This window comes from Lithobates pipiens, unplaced genomic scaffold (genome assembly GCF_037356315.1).
Source record: "Lithobates pipiens isolate NorthernLeopardFrog02 unplaced genomic scaffold, aLitPip1_a1.2 Scaffold_22, whole genome shotgun sequence".
In the NCBI taxonomy this organism is placed as follows: Eukaryota; Metazoa; Chordata; class Amphibia; order Anura; family Ranidae; genus Lithobates; species Lithobates pipiens.
In genome coordinates this window covers 173,001,764-173,019,332 of record NW_027507784.1, presented here as the reverse complement: position 1 = coordinate 173,019,332, position 17,569 = coordinate 173,001,764, and the positions used below count along the sequence as shown (strand labels likewise).

The 17,569-nt window shown below is 45.6% G+C and overlaps 1 protein-coding gene across 1 annotated transcript in view; it reads left to right on the top strand.

The window, feature by feature from the left end:
* TRPM2 (transient receptor potential cation channel subfamily M member 2) overlaps positions 1-17,569 on the top strand; it is a 406,419-nt gene that overhangs the window by 38,324 nt on the left and 350,526 nt on the right. Inside the window, exon 2 of the mRNA XM_077448652.1 lies at positions 13,680-13,873. Coding sequence (XP_077304778.1) covers positions 13,724-13,873 — 150 coding nt within the window. The 5' untranslated portion in view covers positions 13,680-13,723. The remainder of the gene's footprint in view (positions 1-13,679; positions 13,874-17,569) is intronic.

Here is a 17,569-nt window from a genome sequence, read left to right as displayed (position 1 = left end):
AGCACGCTACCCGGCCGGCCAGGAAAGGGGGGCGAGCGAGCGCCCCCCCTCCTGAGCCGTACCAGGCGTGCCCTCAACATGGGGGGTGCCTTGGGGAAGGGGGGGCCGCGCGGCCCCCCCACCCCAAAGCACCTTGTCCCCATATTGATGAGGACAAGGGCCTCTTCCCGACAACCCTGGCCGTTGGTTGTCAGGGTCTGCGGGCGGGGGGCTTATCGGAATCCGGGAGCCCCCTTTAATAAGGGGGCCCCTTGATACCGGCCCCCCACCCTATGTGAATGAGTATGGGGTACAATGTACCCCTACCCATTCACCTGTAAAATAAAAGTACAAAAAAAAAACACAACACACGAGATAAAATACTTTATTGCACAGCTCCGGGGGTCTTCTCACCGGACTCCTCCGCTATCTTCTTGTAGCTCTTTTGCTAGCGGAGGAGTTCGGCTTTCTTCCTCGCCGCCGGCCTCTTCTCCCGACTTCGGTGGTCTTGTCCCCCTCTTCGGTTCTTCTGCCGGGCCACCGCGCCTTCTTATAGCTCTTTTACAGGCGGTGGCCCGGTCTTCTGTCGCCGCCGCCTTCCGTTCTTCTTCTTTTTCGTCTTTTTCTCCTTCTTCTCCAGGAGATGTTGACTCGACGCTCTCTCCGGCCACAATTCCAGGGCCGCGCTGCGCGGCCACTTATATGGGGACAAGGGGCGGTGTCACATGGCTTTATGTCACATGGGTTGGTCACATGGGTTGATGTCACATGGGGACTATGACATTGTAAGGGGACGGGGTCACCATGTGAAACCAACCCATGTGACATAAAGCCATGTGACACCGCCCCTTGTCCCTATATAAGTGGCCGCACAGCGTGGCCCTGGCATTGTGGCCGGAGATAGCAAAAGAGCTACAAGAAGATAGCGGAGGAGTCCGGCGAGAAGACCCCCGAAGACGGAAGACCCCCGGAGCTGTGCAATAAAGTATTTTATCTCATGTGTTGTGTTTTTTTTTTGTACTTTTATTTTACAGGTGAATGGGTAGGGGTACATTGTACCCCATACTCATTCACATAGGGTGGGGGGCCGGTATCCGGGGGCCCCCTTATTAAAGGGGGCTCCCGGATTCCGATAAGCCCCCCGCCCGCAGACCCCGACAACCAACGGCCAGGGTTGTCGGGAAGAGGCCCTTGTCCTCATCAACATGGGGACAAGGTGCTTTGGGGTGGGGGGGCCGCGCGGCCCCCCCTTCCCCAAGGCACCCCCCCATGTTGAGGGCACGCGGCCTGGTACGGCTCAGGAGGGGGGGGCGCTCGCTCGCCCCCCTTTCCTGGCCGGCCGGGTAGCGTGCTCGGACAAGGGTCTGTTGTGGACTTGGGGGGACCCCCACGCCGATTTTTTTTGGCGTTGGGGTTCCCCTTTAAGTCCATACCAGGCGGCGGGGCCAGCGACGTCTCCTTCGTGGGCCCCGCCTACCTGGAGACGCGCTCGAAATGAGCGGACTTTCCTCCGCGTGTGTGGGCGAGTCCGTTCATTTCAAAAGTAGGGCGGATAGTACGGCGGACTTAGTACGCCGTATTAGTTCGCTCAAAAAGTGCCGTGTGTGGGCAAGTAGCCCGTTCGGAAATTCCGACGGACAGTCTGGCATACTTTTCGCCAGACTAAGTACGTCATACAGTTTGACCGTGTGTACGCGGCATTAGTCTTTGTGCTAGGTGTGAATGTGCTCTCAGCAGAGAAACCTATTTCACCCAGAGACTCAGGCATGTAAAAAATAAATGCCCAACCTCTTTGCCACTGCACATATGCGATATGTGGGTGGCAAGGGGATAAACATATAATTTTAGTCTCTAAAAAATCCTTATGCCAGTCCCGGTCAATACGAAAGGTGTTATTCTTACCTCTCTGGAGTCCTGTGTCATCCATCTTCACTTCTTTGTTGCTCTGTAGTCTTCGTAACACTTTTCAGCATTCAGCTCTTCTTGAATGTGTCTCCCACCATGGATACAGGCATCCAACACTCCCAAAAGTATGGAATGCTGATAAGTCCTATGGAGATTGCAGTGCTGGAACAGAGTAAAGAAAAGAGACATAGGGTGTCAGAAGTCAGTGAGTGTAATATCTCATGATATATTGAGTAAATGACTGTAAATGTCAAGCTAAAACTAGTTTTTAGTTTTGGATAGAGTGGGGAAAGTTTAATATCCCTTTTGGGTTTTTACTGCTGTAGCACTGACCCCCGAAGGAGCTGCTGGTTTTATTGAGCTTACCGTTACCTTCTTGACCTCTTCTCTGTCTAGGGTTTCCCGTGGTAGATGGCCCAAAGAAATGCAGAAACTGACACTAGATCTTCTTTTGGGTTATTTATTTAGAAGATAAAACAGTCTCTTAATGAAAGGTAGAGGGTTTAGAAGAAAGTTCAGGTACTTTTGGACTGCAAAAATAGAAAGTCTCTTATAGAAGAAATCCAGAGAATAACTGTTTCACAACTGGATTCTCACAACCTCCGGATAGACCTCCTCTCACTAGGCCTAGCAGCCGGTAGGGTGTTAAGTAAAACGAAGTCTTTGCCACAGACTTACAGTACAGACCAAAAGTTTGGACACACCTTCTCATTCAAAGAGTTTTCTTTATTTTCATAACTATGAAAATTGTAGATTCACACTGAAGGCATCAAAACTATGAATTAACACATGTGGAATTATATACTGAACAAAAAAGTGTGAAACAACTGAAAATATGTCTTATATTCTAGGTTCTTCAAAGTAGTCACCTTTTGCTTTGATTACTGCTCCGCACACTCTTGGCATTCTGTTGATGAGCTTCAAGAGGTATTCACCCGAAATGGCTTTCCAACAGTCTTGAAGGAGTTCCCAGAGATGCTTAGCACTTGTTGGCCCTTTTGCCTTCACTCTGCGGTCCAGCTCACCCCAAACCATCTTGATTGGGTTCAGGTCCGGTGACTGTGGAGGCCAGGTCATCTGGCGCAGCACCCCATCACTCTCCTTCTTGGTCAAATAGCCCTTACACAGCCTGGAGGTGTGTTTGGGCTCATTGTCCTGTTGAAAAATAAATGATGGTCCAACTAAACGCAAACCAGATAGAATAGCATGCCGCTGCAAGATGCTGTGGTAGCCATGCTGGTTCAGTATGCCTTCAATTTTGAATAAATCCCCAACAGTGTCACCAGCAAAGCACCCCCACACCATCACACCTCCTCCTCCATGCTTCACGGTGGGAACCAGGCATGTAGAGTCCATCCGTTCACCTCTTCTGCGTCGCACAAAGACACGGTGGTTGGAACCAAACATCTCAAACTTGGACTCATCAGACCAAAGCACAGATTTCCACTGGTCTAATGTCCATTCCTTGTGTTCTTTAGCCCAAACAAGTCTCTTCTGCTTGTTGCCTGTCCTCAGCAGTGGTTTCCTAGCCTGATTCACACAGTCTCCTCTTAACAGTTGTTCTAGAGATGTGTCTGCTGCTAGAACTCTGTGTGGCATTGACCTGTTTTCTAATCTGAGCTGCTGTTAACCTGCGATTTCTGAGGCTGGTGACTCGGATGAACTTATCGTCCGCAGCAGAGGTGACTCTTGGTCTTCCTTTCCTGGGGCGGTCCTCATGTCAGCCAGTTTCTTTGTAGTGCTTGATGGTTTTTGCCACTGCACTTGGGGACACTTTCAAAGTTTTCCCAATTGTTCGGACTGACTGACCTTCATGTCTTAAAGTAATGATGGCGGAGGGGCGTGGCTTGGAGCTCGGAGCGGATGGCAGCAGACTAGGTGAGCTCCGCTACACCCTCAGCCCCGACAGCACGATTACTACCGTAGCAACCGGCGAACATGAGCAGGCCCACCCGCCACAACTCAGGCAGCCGCTTGAGCCGTCCCACACCATCCTCCGGAGCCAGGAGCATCCCGGACATCTTCAAATCACAACCCCGCCGCACTAAGGCCTTACCCAAGATGGCGCTGCCTCGTGGAGAAGACGAGCTCAGTGACGATTCGCAATCCGCTTATGAGGAGGAGGTAAGGGAAGCGCAAGCCGAGCACCCCCTCACACTGACTGACATGATGAAAATAGCAGCGGACATTAAGGGCACTTTTTCATCCGCTATTACTGAGCTGAAGGCAGACATTCTCTCCATATCAGAGAAGCTGGAGGGGGTGGGGAGGGCTGGCTCCAAACGGGACAAAGCCATCACGCGCCTGGAAAGAATCTCAGATTCCCACACAGCCCATCTCATTGCGATGAACAGGCAATTAGAGGACTTGGATAACAGGGGGAGGAGGAACAATGTTAGGGTGAGAGGCATACCGGAATCGGTGGAGCCCGATAACATCCCCTCCGCCTTACAATATGTATTCAACGATCTCCTAGAAAGACAAACTGATACGCCAATAGATTTTGTTCGGGCCCATCGTGCCTTGAGAGCACGTCCCGCGGATACAGCACCACCGAGGGATGTAATATGCTGTCTCTCTGACTTTAAGCTAAAGGAGGACATTATGGCCAAAGCAAGGCGTGCTGAACATATTACGTTTAATGAGACTGAACTTTCCATTTTTCAAGACCTCTCGCCCATAACTCTGAGCAACAGGCGCGCGTTATGCCCCCTGCTGGAAGCCCTACGCAGGCAAAATATCCCATACAAATGGAAGTTTCCTTTTGCCCTACATGTAACTTTCATGGGCAGGCAGCTGTTCTTACGCACACCGGATGACTTACCGGATTTTTGCCAAGCGGTCCAAATCCCTCAGATTGATCTCCCAGATTGGTATAAGGACTTTCACTATGTCCCAGCAAATCAGCCTTCTCCGGGTTCTCACAACTCCACGCCCTCTAAGCCCCCACACAAGAAGGGGAAGTTCCAGAGGCTACCAACGCCGGGCCGGAGCACCACACCCAGACGTTCCTCCGCTCCGAGGGCCTTACAGTTGAATCCACCTCAGGAGGGATGAAAGGTCGGTTAGCGGATCCCTCATATTAACCTTCAGATCTCGCCGGCGGATGTGCCCGGACTGGAATCGCGGTCCGAACGGCCTCCCACATTTTGTTCTATCGCACACCGTTTGTTGGTTCACTTCGTACCCAGTTTGTACTTTTAAGTTGTTGCGGTACCTACCTGTTTCTTCGGAACTCGCATGGACACGCTTCTACGGTAGATCGGACGGACCATCCGATCGGTTGCTACGCTTCCTTCTTTGTTACGGTATCTACCTGTTTCTTCGGTACTCGCTCTTGCTGCAGACCGGACGGTCCATCCGACCGATTGTTATGTTTTTCTCTACCTATTTCCTTGCCACAGGAGGACAATGGTTGGCCTGTAGTTGTGGCCGGATTGCTATATTCTAGATAAGTACTAACACTATGGTATAAGGTTTATCTTTTTACCCCCACTACGGGGGTTGGTTACGGTTGTTAATCTTATTATGCACAAGTTTAATTGAGCCTTCATATTAAGGGGCTGGGGGGGTGCGGGGAGTGATTGGCAATTGCAGACGGATTATTTATTCTGGGTTGACTGGGTTTCTGTCTGTTGACATTGCTTTGAGTGCTCTCCCACTTCCCCCACAAGGGGTATCGTGGAGTGGTGCCCTGGGCGGCTTCTTTGGGGTTCTCATTTACCCTGGGGATTGCCGTTGGGGGGGCTAATCCACGGCCCCACTTCTAGATTTTGCCTCTGGGGGTCACCCCCTGGAGGTTGTTAACTGAATATTCTTGACCCACTCTCTTAGTGTCAGTTAGTGGGCTTCTCTACCCCTCTTCCTCTCCACTCCTTTCCCTCTCTCCCTCCCTCTCCTTCCCTCCCTCCCCCCTCTCTTTCCCCTCAATCCCTCTTGCCTCTCTTGGCCTTCCCCGAACCCACCCTCTACCTGTTCCTATTCTGTTCTATCCCCTCTTCCTTCCCCTCCCCCCCCCCTCCTTATCGCACAATGATTTACACTGCTCTGGGCCAAAACCCTACTGTGGTCTCACACAACGTGCGCGGTCTCAATATCCCGCACAAAAGAATGCAACTACTCTGCCACTTGAGGAAGGGGAGGCCGTCCTTCGTGTTTCTACAAGAAACCCATTTTAGGGCTGATTCCATTCCTAAAATGACCGACAAATTTTTCCCTAAAGCCTTTCATGCGGCTAACCCTGACTCGAAGACTAAAGGGGTCTCGATACTGCTGGGGAGAGATTCCGGATTCAAGCTCACACAGCAGTTGGCGGACCCGGGGGGACGGTACCTATTCCTCAAGGGCACAGTCGGGAAGCTCCCTATTACATTGGCATGCGCTTATTTTCCAAATACAGCACATGTGAGTTTTTGCCAAACCATGATTGATGAACTCGCTGGATTTGCCGCAGGGTGTATAATCCTGGGTGGGGATTTCAATGTTCCGTTGGATCCCCTTCAGTATACTTCTGATGGCAGGTCCGCCATCACTTATCGTAAGCTCAAAAAGATTAGAACTATCCTGAACTCTCTAACATTGACAGACTCATGGCGAGTTTTGCACCCACTGGATAGAGACTACACTTACTTTTCCACTGTACATGACAAGTATACCCGCATCGACTTCCTGTTTGTGACACAAAGGGACTTGAACAATCTTAGAGAAGCACATATAGGGACGAGATCGATCTCGGACCACGCACCGATATCTTTGACTCTCACATTACAACCCACACGCCCACAGTCGAGTGGCTGGAGACTTAACCCAACATTACTGACGGACCCGACAATCCTAGACCAGATTAGAGAAACTATACAACACTACTTTAGAGAGAACACCACCGAGGATGTTTCCCACTTAACTATATGGGAGGCACACAAGTGCGTTCTCAGGGGCAAGCTGATAGGCCTGGCAGCGCAAAAGAAAAGAGCGACGGAACAGGACTTGAAAGAAGCATTTCTAAAAGTGAGGGATTTGGAAGCTCAACACAAACGATCGACGGCGGTCGTTCGGGCCAACGATCTGCAACTTGCGCGCAAGGCTCTCCAGGATAAACTGGACTTACAGGCTAAACGGATATTATTTTTTCGGCGAGGGTTCTTTTATGAACACGGGAACAAAAACGGCAATTTTCTGGCACGAGCTCTGAGGGGCGTACGGACTTCCAACACTATTATCCAGATCAGAAACAAGGAAAATAGGCTAATACACGACACGGAAGGCATTGCGGCGGAATTCCATAGGTTTTATTCTAAACTTTACAACATTCCACCCTCGCATAAACCAGCGACGGTGGAAGGGTCGAGATGTGCAATCATAGACCAATATTTACGTAACAGTGGCATGCCAGGCCTGTCAGTGGACGACGCCACGGAACTAGATAAACCCATTGAGGAACCGGAATTAATCCGGGCCATTAAATCCTTGAAAACGGGCAAGAGTCCGGGCCCAGATGGCTTTTCTGCTATTTATTATAAGACCTTCACACACTTATTGACGACGCCATTGCTCCGCGCTTTAAATTCCCTCTCAGCACACCAGGAGCCCTCGTCCTCCTTCAACTTAGCGCACATCACAGTGCTCCCCAAACCTGGTAAAGACCCTAACTCCTGCTCCAGCTACCGACCGATTTCGTTGCTCAACTTAGATATAAAGCTTTTATCAAAAATTATAGCTACTAGGTTGAACACTCTGTTACCCGAGCTAATCGGGCCGACACAGGCGGGCTTTATGCCGGGGAGGGAGGCGCGGGATAATGTGGTCAAGGCGATAAACCTTCTCCATTGTATTAAGGGGAATGCTGTCGAGGGCCTTCTCCTGTCCACGGACGCGGAGAAGGCCTTCGACAGAGTGGCATGGGACTTCATGTTGGCGGTATGCAGGTGGGTGGGTTTTCAACCAAAATTGATGGCCTGGATCTCTGCACTCTATCGACGCCCGACGGCTCGGCTCAAAATTAATGGGACCCTTTCAGAACCAGTACTTATACGAAACGGCACGCGTCAAGGGTGCCCTCTATCCCCTATATTATTTATCCTAGCATTGGAACCCTACATCCGCACAATAAATGCCAACCCATCGATTAAGGGCCTCACGCTGGGACAAACGCAATTTTAAATAGCCGCCTATGCGGATGACCTTTTATTTGTCATAACCCAACCCCACACTTCAATTCCCAACCTCTTGAAGGAATTTGAGCTATTTGGATACATCTCCAACTTTAAAATTAATTACGAAAAATCTGAGGCTCTGAATATCTCCCTTAACCCTACACGCCTGCTGTCTGCCAAATCTAACTGCCCCTTTAAGTGGGTAGACCACAGACTTAAATACTTGGGGATCTGGCTCACACCCGACCTGGACAATCTTTATGCGCAAAATTTCCAACCCCTCTTAAATGACCTTCGTACAGATCTTCAAGACTGGCACCGCCACCCACTGTCATGGTTCGGAAGGGCGGCGGCGGTTAAGATGACGGTTTTGCCTAGGGTGCTGTACCTCTTCCACACTCTGCCCATCAAACTGCCTAGGCGGTTCTTCGCACTTTTGACAGCGCTAATAAGAGACTTTATATGGGCCAGGAAGAAGCCCCGAATTAGTTTATCGACTTTGACATTGCCGAAGATTAAGGGGGGGATTAATTTACCGAACTTCAAATATTACTACTACGCGTCGCACCTGGTTCGCATCCTGGACTGGAATTGCCACGCTGCGTCCAAGGACTGGGTGGGACTGGAGGGCCGAATGACAGAGACTCCCTTGAGGTTTCTGCCATGGGTCACCAAAGAGGCTCGCTCGGCCTCACTGTCCTCACACCCCCTGATAGGGCCTACCCTAGAGGTCTTTGGAGAGGCTTCACGCCAATGCGGACTAGCCTCCGCCCCGGGCCCTCTGACACCCCTAGCTCACAACCTTGGCTTTGCGTCAGGACACACCACGGTTTCGTTCCCACACAGAGATGATGGGACACCTGTGACAATAGCACACTGCGTTGAGGCAGGCAAGCTTAGGTCTTTCCAGGACCTCTCCAGAGACTTACGAGCAAAGCATTTTACACACTGGCAATACAGACAACTACACGACTTTGTACACTGTCCGACTAACAGACCATATGTTCTGAGGGAACAGACATGGTTTGAGCAGCTGTGCATCACGGGAGAACCGGTACGGAAGGCGACCTCCCTGATTTACAGTTGGTTACAGGCGACCAGGACAGACCACTCGACCAGACATAAACGAGACTGGGAGAGGTTCCTCTCCACAACCTTCACTGATGAGCAGTGGAAACATGCATGCATATTAGCACACAAATGCTCCATAAGCACTAGTTCCCAAGAAACGGCATACAAGGTTTTGTCAAATTGGTACTTTACACCAGTCAGACTTAGCAAATGGTATCCAGGCACGTCAGAACTTTGCTGGAGATGTGGAGGGGCAGGGGGTGATATGATACATATATGGTGGGATTGTCCGCAGTTGCGGAGTTTCTGGGACGAGGTTTGTGCGCAGATTCGGGCAATCACTGAGACCAAAATTAACCTCACGCCCGAGTGTTGCCTGCTCCACATCTCCAGCTACTCTTTAGGCAGATACAAAAAATCAGTAGTGCGCCACATGCTGAATGCGGCTAAGGCAATTATTCCTCGACACTGGAAATCGCCCCACCCCCCTTCACTGCGGGAATGGCTCTTAGAAGTAGACTCCCTATATAAACTGGAAGAAACTGTGGCGATGGCCTCAGAAAAGACTGCCAAATTTCACAAACTGTGGAGACCCTGGTTTATTTTTAAACTTACAGATGGTTATGCAAAACTTTGTACTGGATGATTTGTGACAATTGGCTCGACTAACTATATCTCTGTCTACTGTGATTTTACCGAAGCTGGTTATTATGATCTACGACTATGTAAATTGATATCTCTGTCCACCCTTCGGGTTTGGGGCCTATGGAATTAGCGCCCCATTAACTGCCCCCCCCCCCAATCCCCCCCTCTTTCCCCTACCTTCTTGTCTTGCTCCTTACTACCCTCCCCCAACCCTTTTTAGACACTTCAAAAATTTCTACCCCCACAAATGGAAATATCATATTGCACGGGCTTCAGGGGGTTTTTGACTTTGACATTGATGTTTCATTCTTTGGTTCTCGCTTCTATGAGACCTCCCTATGGCTTGTCTTTCCTATGTATCAGCTCTCAACACTGAACTGTGAGGTACTCTATAGCGGATTTATGTAATAGAACAACATGTTTTTCTTTTTTTTTTTTTTTTTTTCTATGCCCTGTGGGCTGAATGTATATGGATATACTTGTTCTTTTCCTGTTATGTGTCAAGCTGTCAATTGTTCAATAAACTATATTGTTTAAAAATAAAGTAATGATGGCCACTCGTTTTTCTTTACTTAGCTGCTTTTTTCTTGCCATAATACAAATTCTAACAGTCTATTCAGTAGGACTATCAGCTGTGTACTGTATCCACCTCCTGCACAACACAACTAATGGTCCCAACCCCATTTATAAAGCGTGAAATCCCACTTATTAAACCTGACAGGGCACACTTGTGAAATGAAAACCATTTCGGGTGACTACCTCTTGAAGCTCATCAACAGAATGCCAAGAGTGTGCGGAGCAGTAATCAAAGCAAAAGGTGGCTACTTTGAAGACCCTAGAATATAAGACATATTTTCAGTTGTTTCACACTTTTTTGTTCAGTATATAATTCCACATGTGTTAATTCATAGTTTTGATGCCTTCAGTGTGAATCTACAATTTTCATAGTCATGAAAATAAAGAAAACGCTTTGAATGAGAAGGTGTGTCCAAACTTTTGGTCTGTACTGTAAATGTGAATTACTTGAGAAAAGTCTCTGCCACAGACTTGGATGTGAATTACTTGAGAAAAGTCTCTGCCACAGATTTGAATGTGAATTACTTGAGAAAAGTCTCTGCCACAGACTTGAGCATAACTGAGGGTCATAGACAAATTTAGAGAACTATCATACGGTACCAGTATCTCTCAGCCGGTCCAGCGATACCGTATGAATGTGAGCCTCCAGGCTCCTATAGAGAATCTAGCCTTGTGCATGGCCTTCTCCTCAAGACTCCTCCCCTGGATACTTCTCCAGTTGCTGGGCCTCTCCTTAGACGAGATGGCACCAGACCACCTTTGAATCCTCAGGCCTCGATATCCAGTCAGGCATGTCCCTGCAGTTACTTTGCCTCGTGCTATCCAACCCCGAGACTTGGAATTGCATGGATCTGCACCCCAGGCCAGGAGGGCCATGGGGGCTGCTCAGGAGGACCAGGACCAAACAGAAAATATCTTCTGGACCGGAACCCCCGAAGCAAGTGATATCAGTACCTTAAATACCACCTTTCACAGTGCACAGCAAGAAAACACTCCCACTGGGCTGGTTCAGAGAAAACGTGGCACTCAGTACACCCAGCTGAACTGCATTCTACCACTTACCGGCGGTGACAGCTACACCGGCGGTTAAGGAGAACTCAGTGAAATCCAGCCAGACTGATACTGAAACCATAATTTAGCAAAATTAGCCCTAAAACCCAACTGTGGTTTCAGGAATATTAATTTTCAAAAACATATAGCACATGCTTGTCAGGAGCTGGCGCTACACTGCTATTCTTGGTTGCTGAGATTTCCCCTCAGTTCCTGTCCTACCGATAGCATATTACTAGACAAGAAGTGGGCAAAACCCTCAAAAGTAGGGGAAGACTAGAACCCTGGTCACATGTATATGTAAGTGCTATTAATGTGCAATATAAAGTCTCTGTGCAAATTGATGACGTCATTATGATGCTTTCATATTTCTGCTCTTTGGAACATAGGAGCATTCCAGGAAGTTCCTATGTGTGTTATAGTTTGTGACAGACAAGCCAAGTGATGATGTACGTAGATTTTAATTATTCTTAACCAAAAATAAAAACAGTTTTACACTATCGGAAGCTGCCTCCTGGTTTTCTTTTTTATACATGTGCACTGGAGGAGAGTTCTGGAAAGGTTGGAGATAAAAGTCCTGGTCAGCAAGCCCAGGGGTGCATCTTGTGGAGAGTTGCATCTTAAAGCGCTATTAACTTGCTCACTACAGATAAGGGTTTAAGGAGCTCTGGTGAGTGGAGTGTGCAAGAGGGAAGCACATGAGGTTACATCTAGAAACTGAAGACATTGTGAATATATATGCACTTTATTGAAGCACTTTTACTTTCACAGAGACTTTATATTGCACATTGATAGCACAGTGATTTTTTGGTATTATTGCACTTTATTACACGGATGTTTTTGTTGCCCTTTACTGAGATGGTATATTTACTGTGATGTTTTGAATAAGGGATTCTTTTAGTAGGTAGTAACATGTTACATGACATAAGTATTTATATGAATTAGCACTTTTTTGTAATGTTTTTTATATTTCACACAGAGGGGAGGAATATTGTAATATATACAGTGCCACATCAACATTTGATATTTATTTCTAGTTATACTCTATATTATCAGGGTATAAATATGGTGCATAGGCAGCTATTACTCACTGAAGACCTCATAGTGTGGAGCATCTGGGTGACATTTATATTTCTATCTGCGTTCCAGATTTTCTCTCACCTTCTGTGTGGTAAAATCATTGTCACCTAAAGAGGAAGTAAGTAAAAATATTTCTAACATGGATTGCAGTAAAAATTAGGCAGGGGTTCTAATCCTTCCACTCTTTTTTGGCTTCAAATAAACATCATGGAACTATTAAAAAGATTGCAGTTTCTGCCAGTGAAGCAGAAATCTTTTTCTAGAGACCAAATAAACCTTACCCATTAAAAGAGAAGTATGGCCAAAGCTTTATTTGTCATGCTTTTCTTCTGGGTCACGCAAGATCACTTACTTTTGCAGTCCTGTGAACCAGAATCAGCCGATTCTGGTTGGCTGAAGTCACAGAGCTGCTCTAAACTATGGAAGGATCCCAATGATATTATCAAAATAGGCTGTGCCCACCCCCTCTCCAGTCTGGTGCTAAAGTGAGTGCTGGAGAAGCAGAGCAAAGAGCAGTGACTGATAGTCACCGCTCTCTGCTCAGAGCAGATTGAGAACTGACCGAGCAGCAGTCATGTTATCGCTCAGTTCTTGAGCTTAGAGCTGCTAGGGGACAGCTGCAGCATCAGTCCAGTACACATTGCTGTGTGGGATGCCTGTGCCTCCCATGCAGCTAAAGACAGCCTTTAGCACATGTGTAGGTAACAGTATGCCTGTGTGAATGAGGTCTTAATAGTATTAATAAAATACACTTGGGGTTAATATATCTCTAAATATATTTTTGTCATATTTTTTGGACACACACATGTCCAAATAAATTTACATAGAACAATGCATAAAATGGACAGTTCCACTCCAGTTTGTAAATTTAGCATTTACAAAATGAAAATATAGTGGTTGCAAATCAAGCCTTGCTCACACAAGAGCTGATTGCAGAAGTAGATCCTACTCCTGTGTGACTGTGAGTCAAGTTCCAACAGGGTAGAGCTCTGAAAGCCAATGGACCCGAATAGTCTGTGATAGCAGAATGCAGCTTTAAGGTAAGTACTGTAGATGCTTTATTGCGTGCTAGCATGTATTGAGCTGTTCCGATCATGCCTTTTCCCCTTGAACTGAGCAGATATCTGCAACTTGTGCTGTACATCACATTGTAAACAAGGCCCGAGTCAAGCTGATGGTTAAAATGTAAGCATACAATTTTGTTTTTCTTTCTTTCATCAGATACAAAATCCAGAACATTACATTTGAAAAGGATAAAAAACTTCATGTCATCAACAGAGGGTAATATTAGCCAGGATGAAGATAGCTTTAGCTCACAGCCTAAAAGCATATCACATCTGGTATCCAACTTAAAACATTCAAACAAGATCAGACGTAAGAAAAAGACTCTTTATTCACCCTCTGCTGTGGAAAAGGTATTTCAGTTTTCATTTATTTAACTAATTGCCTTGTATATGTTAAATTGACTTGCATGCATTGTATGATGATATTCAGCGCACTTTTTGTAAAAATGTTAATACTTGAGTTCGCATCATAAAGAGACTGTCACCAGACCTCACTTTTTAAATGAAAACTTTGCAGTAGTGGAGAAGATAATAATCAAACGAATGTTTCCCAGCATAAAAAATAAATAAAAATAAACCCTTTTCTTTCAATGTTGTAACGTGTGCAACTTTATTAGGAATCGCACCACTTCCTGAAAGTGTAAATTTTTTTCAGTGCCTGCCCCTGCCCTGTCTGCCTGTTGCTACATAGATAGAGAGCAGGAGCCTGAATAGCAAACATTAGGATTTCAGGTAAATTCAGCAATTTGTTATCTGTGCACCGATAAAGTAATTAATAAGATGTGCCAGTTGGTGCAGAATCATTCATAAAAGACCACACAATTGTAAACAAAGCAGGAGTTGATTGTGTTAGCATGTTATAGTGTAAATACAAAAATAGGTGCAACAACCTACAGTATAATACAGTAAATTGTGATAATACTGCAGCAGTTTTCCAAAAAGGTAATGGTCTCAGCTACATCCTAAGTACTAAACACTTCTGCAGATACAGATGCAGTTAAGACATATGGTAAACCAGTCTCTCAAAAACAAAAACAAAAAACAGAATGCATATATGATGGCTGCTAACATTCTTTGATCACATTGTTTTGTAATTGAACAAATCAGAATTAACAGTCCCGGATATTTAAAGGAGAAGTAGGGCCAAAGCTCTTGGTGAACTTCTCCTGTGGGTTAATTTTGCATTTCGGTGATCTGTATTCAGCTGACAGCAGGCTAAAGCCCATTATTGGCTGATGTTACTCGTGGCTCAGCCTCTCAGCATGCTACTGAAAGCTTAAGCAAACTGCTCCTGCCCCCTGTACAGCCCAATGCTCAGGTGAGTGCTGGAGAGGCAGAACAGAGAGTGGTGACTAGGGATGAGCCGAACAACCACCGTTTCGGTTCGCACCAGAACCTGTGAACGGACCGAAAGTTTGTGCAAACTTTAGAACCCTGTTAAAGTCTATGGGACTCGAACGTTCAAAATCAAAAGTGCTAATTTTTTTTTTTTTTTGTTTACAAACTTTTTTAATGGGTACAAAAGGTGGTACAAAACCAACATGGCATAAGTAAAATGAAAATCACAGAGAATCAGGAATACAATTGGACTATATAACATACATATGTAGTAGAAATAAATTTCATTAAATAAAAAAAGTGAAGAATGGGATTATAATCTTTGTTATAGCGGTTGGTGGCCTACTTTGAACAACAAGCTATGTAGGGGTGTGTTGTTCTGATTTAAAGAACTCGTTGCTATGCTCAAACCAGGGATCCCATTTTTTTTAAAATATATATATGGGTTGTGTTCTGAACAGAATGAAATATTTTTTCCATTAAATTAATATTACTAATTCTCGTTTTGAGATGTACTGATGGGACGGTTGGTGTTTTCCAGTGAATTGCAATTAGCCAATGGATTGCTACACATATAGTGTGGATTAATCTCATATTGTGGGTAGAAAGACCTATAATGGGAGAGAAGAGGAGGTAGTTGTGTAAGGTTAAAATAATATTTTTATCTGAGATTTTGGAGGCAAACTTCTCTAAATGTTGTCAGATATGAGTGATCTTATCACAATTCCAAAAGATGTATGAGAATGATCCAGTGGAATGGCACTCTCTAAAGCATGATGGGGAGGAAGTAGGGAAGATGGTGTGGAGTTTGATTAGGGTATAGTACCATCTTGTAAATAGCTTCAAAGCAGTCTCCTTAACGGCAATGGATTTAGCTAATTTTAAAGGCTAATATTCAAGTTATTGTCCTAAAAAGAGTTTGGGGACCCGGGTCCTGCCCCAGGGGACATGTATCAGTGCAAAAAAAGTTTTAAAAACTAACGTTTTTTCGGGAGCAGTGATTTTAATGATGATTAACGTGAAAAAAAAGTTAAATATTCCTTTAACCACTTAACGCCGATGTACGTCCTATTTTTGAAGAGGGATATCTCGGTAACGGCAGCAGCTGCTGCCACAACTGAGATATCCATCTCTTCAGGCGCCGGTCGTCTGTACAATAACAGTGGTCTCTGCAGTGGATTCGCCGCAAGATCACCGCTATCGGTGGCGGGAGAGGTGCCACCCCCCCTCCCGCCGCCCTCCCGCACCTTCCACCGCTTACCGGAGCCGTCGGTAGTGGCGGAGGCGATCGGGTCCTGTCGATGGCTGGGTATGGAGACGAGTGAGGCTAAGATGGCCCCCACTCATCTCTATACCATAGGAGGGCGGAAGCGACGTCAAAACGTCACTTCTGCCCATACCTCTTAAAGGTATATTTTTTTAAATGTCATTTTTTCTTTTTTTTTCTTTTTTTTTTTTGCATTTTAGTCCAAATATGAGATCTGAGGACTTTTTGACCCCAGATCTCATATTTAAGAGGACCTGTCATGCTTTTTTCTATTGCAAGGGATGTTTACATTCCTTGTAATAGGAATAAAAGTGATCCATTTTTTTTTTTTTTAAAACAGTGTAAAAATAAATAAAATCAATTAAAATAAATAAGAAAAAAAAAAAGGTTTTTAAAAACACCCCGTCACAACGAGCTTATGCACAGAAGCGAGCGCATATGAAAACGGTGGTCAAACCACACATGTGAGGTATCGCCGCGATCGGTAGAGCGAGAGCAATGATTCTAGCCCTAGACCTCCTCTGTAACGCAAAAAATGCAACCTGTAGAATTTTTTAAATGTCGCTTATGGAGATTTTTGAGGCTAAAAGTTTGACGCCATTCCACGAGCGGGTACAATTTTGAAGTATGACATGTTGGGTATCAATTTACTCGGCGTATCATTATCTTTCACAATATAAAAAAATTGGGCTAATTTTACTGTTGTCTTATTTTTTTATTCAAAAAAGTGAATTTTTTCCAAAAGAAGTGCGCTTGTAAGACCACTGCGCAAATACGGTGTGAAAAAAAGTATTTCAATGACCGCCATTTTATTCTCTAGGGTGTTAGAAAAAAACTATTTAAAATGTTTGGGTGTTCTAAGTAATTTTCTAGCAAAAAAACCTGTTTTAAACATGTAAACACCAAATCTGAAAAAGAGGCCTGGTCCTTAATTGGTTAAATATCATACCTGGCGGGTGTCTATAGTATGCCTGTAAAGCGGTGCATGTTTCCCGTGCTTAGAACAGTCCTTGCACAAAATGAAAATTTTTAAGGAATAAAAGCCATTTAAAACTGCTTGCGGCTTTAATGTAATATCTGGTCCCGGCAATATGGATGAAAATTAGAGAGACAAACGGCATGGGTACCCTCCCCCCCAGTCCATTACCAGGCCCTTTGGGTCTTGTATGGATATTAAGGGGAACCCCGCACCCAAATTAAAAAAAGGAAAGGTGTGGGGCCTCCATGCCCTATATACTCTGAACAGCAGTATACAGGTGGTGCAGACAAAACAGCGACTGTAGGTTTGTTGTTAAGTAGAATCTGTTTGTAATTTTGAACTGGTACATTTTTAAAGTGTAGCTCCAGACAAAAAATCTATTTTTAAGCTTTTTGGAAAACATAGGGAAGGGTTATCATCCCATGTAACATTTGTTTTGCTGTCTGTGTACCTCTTCAGAAGA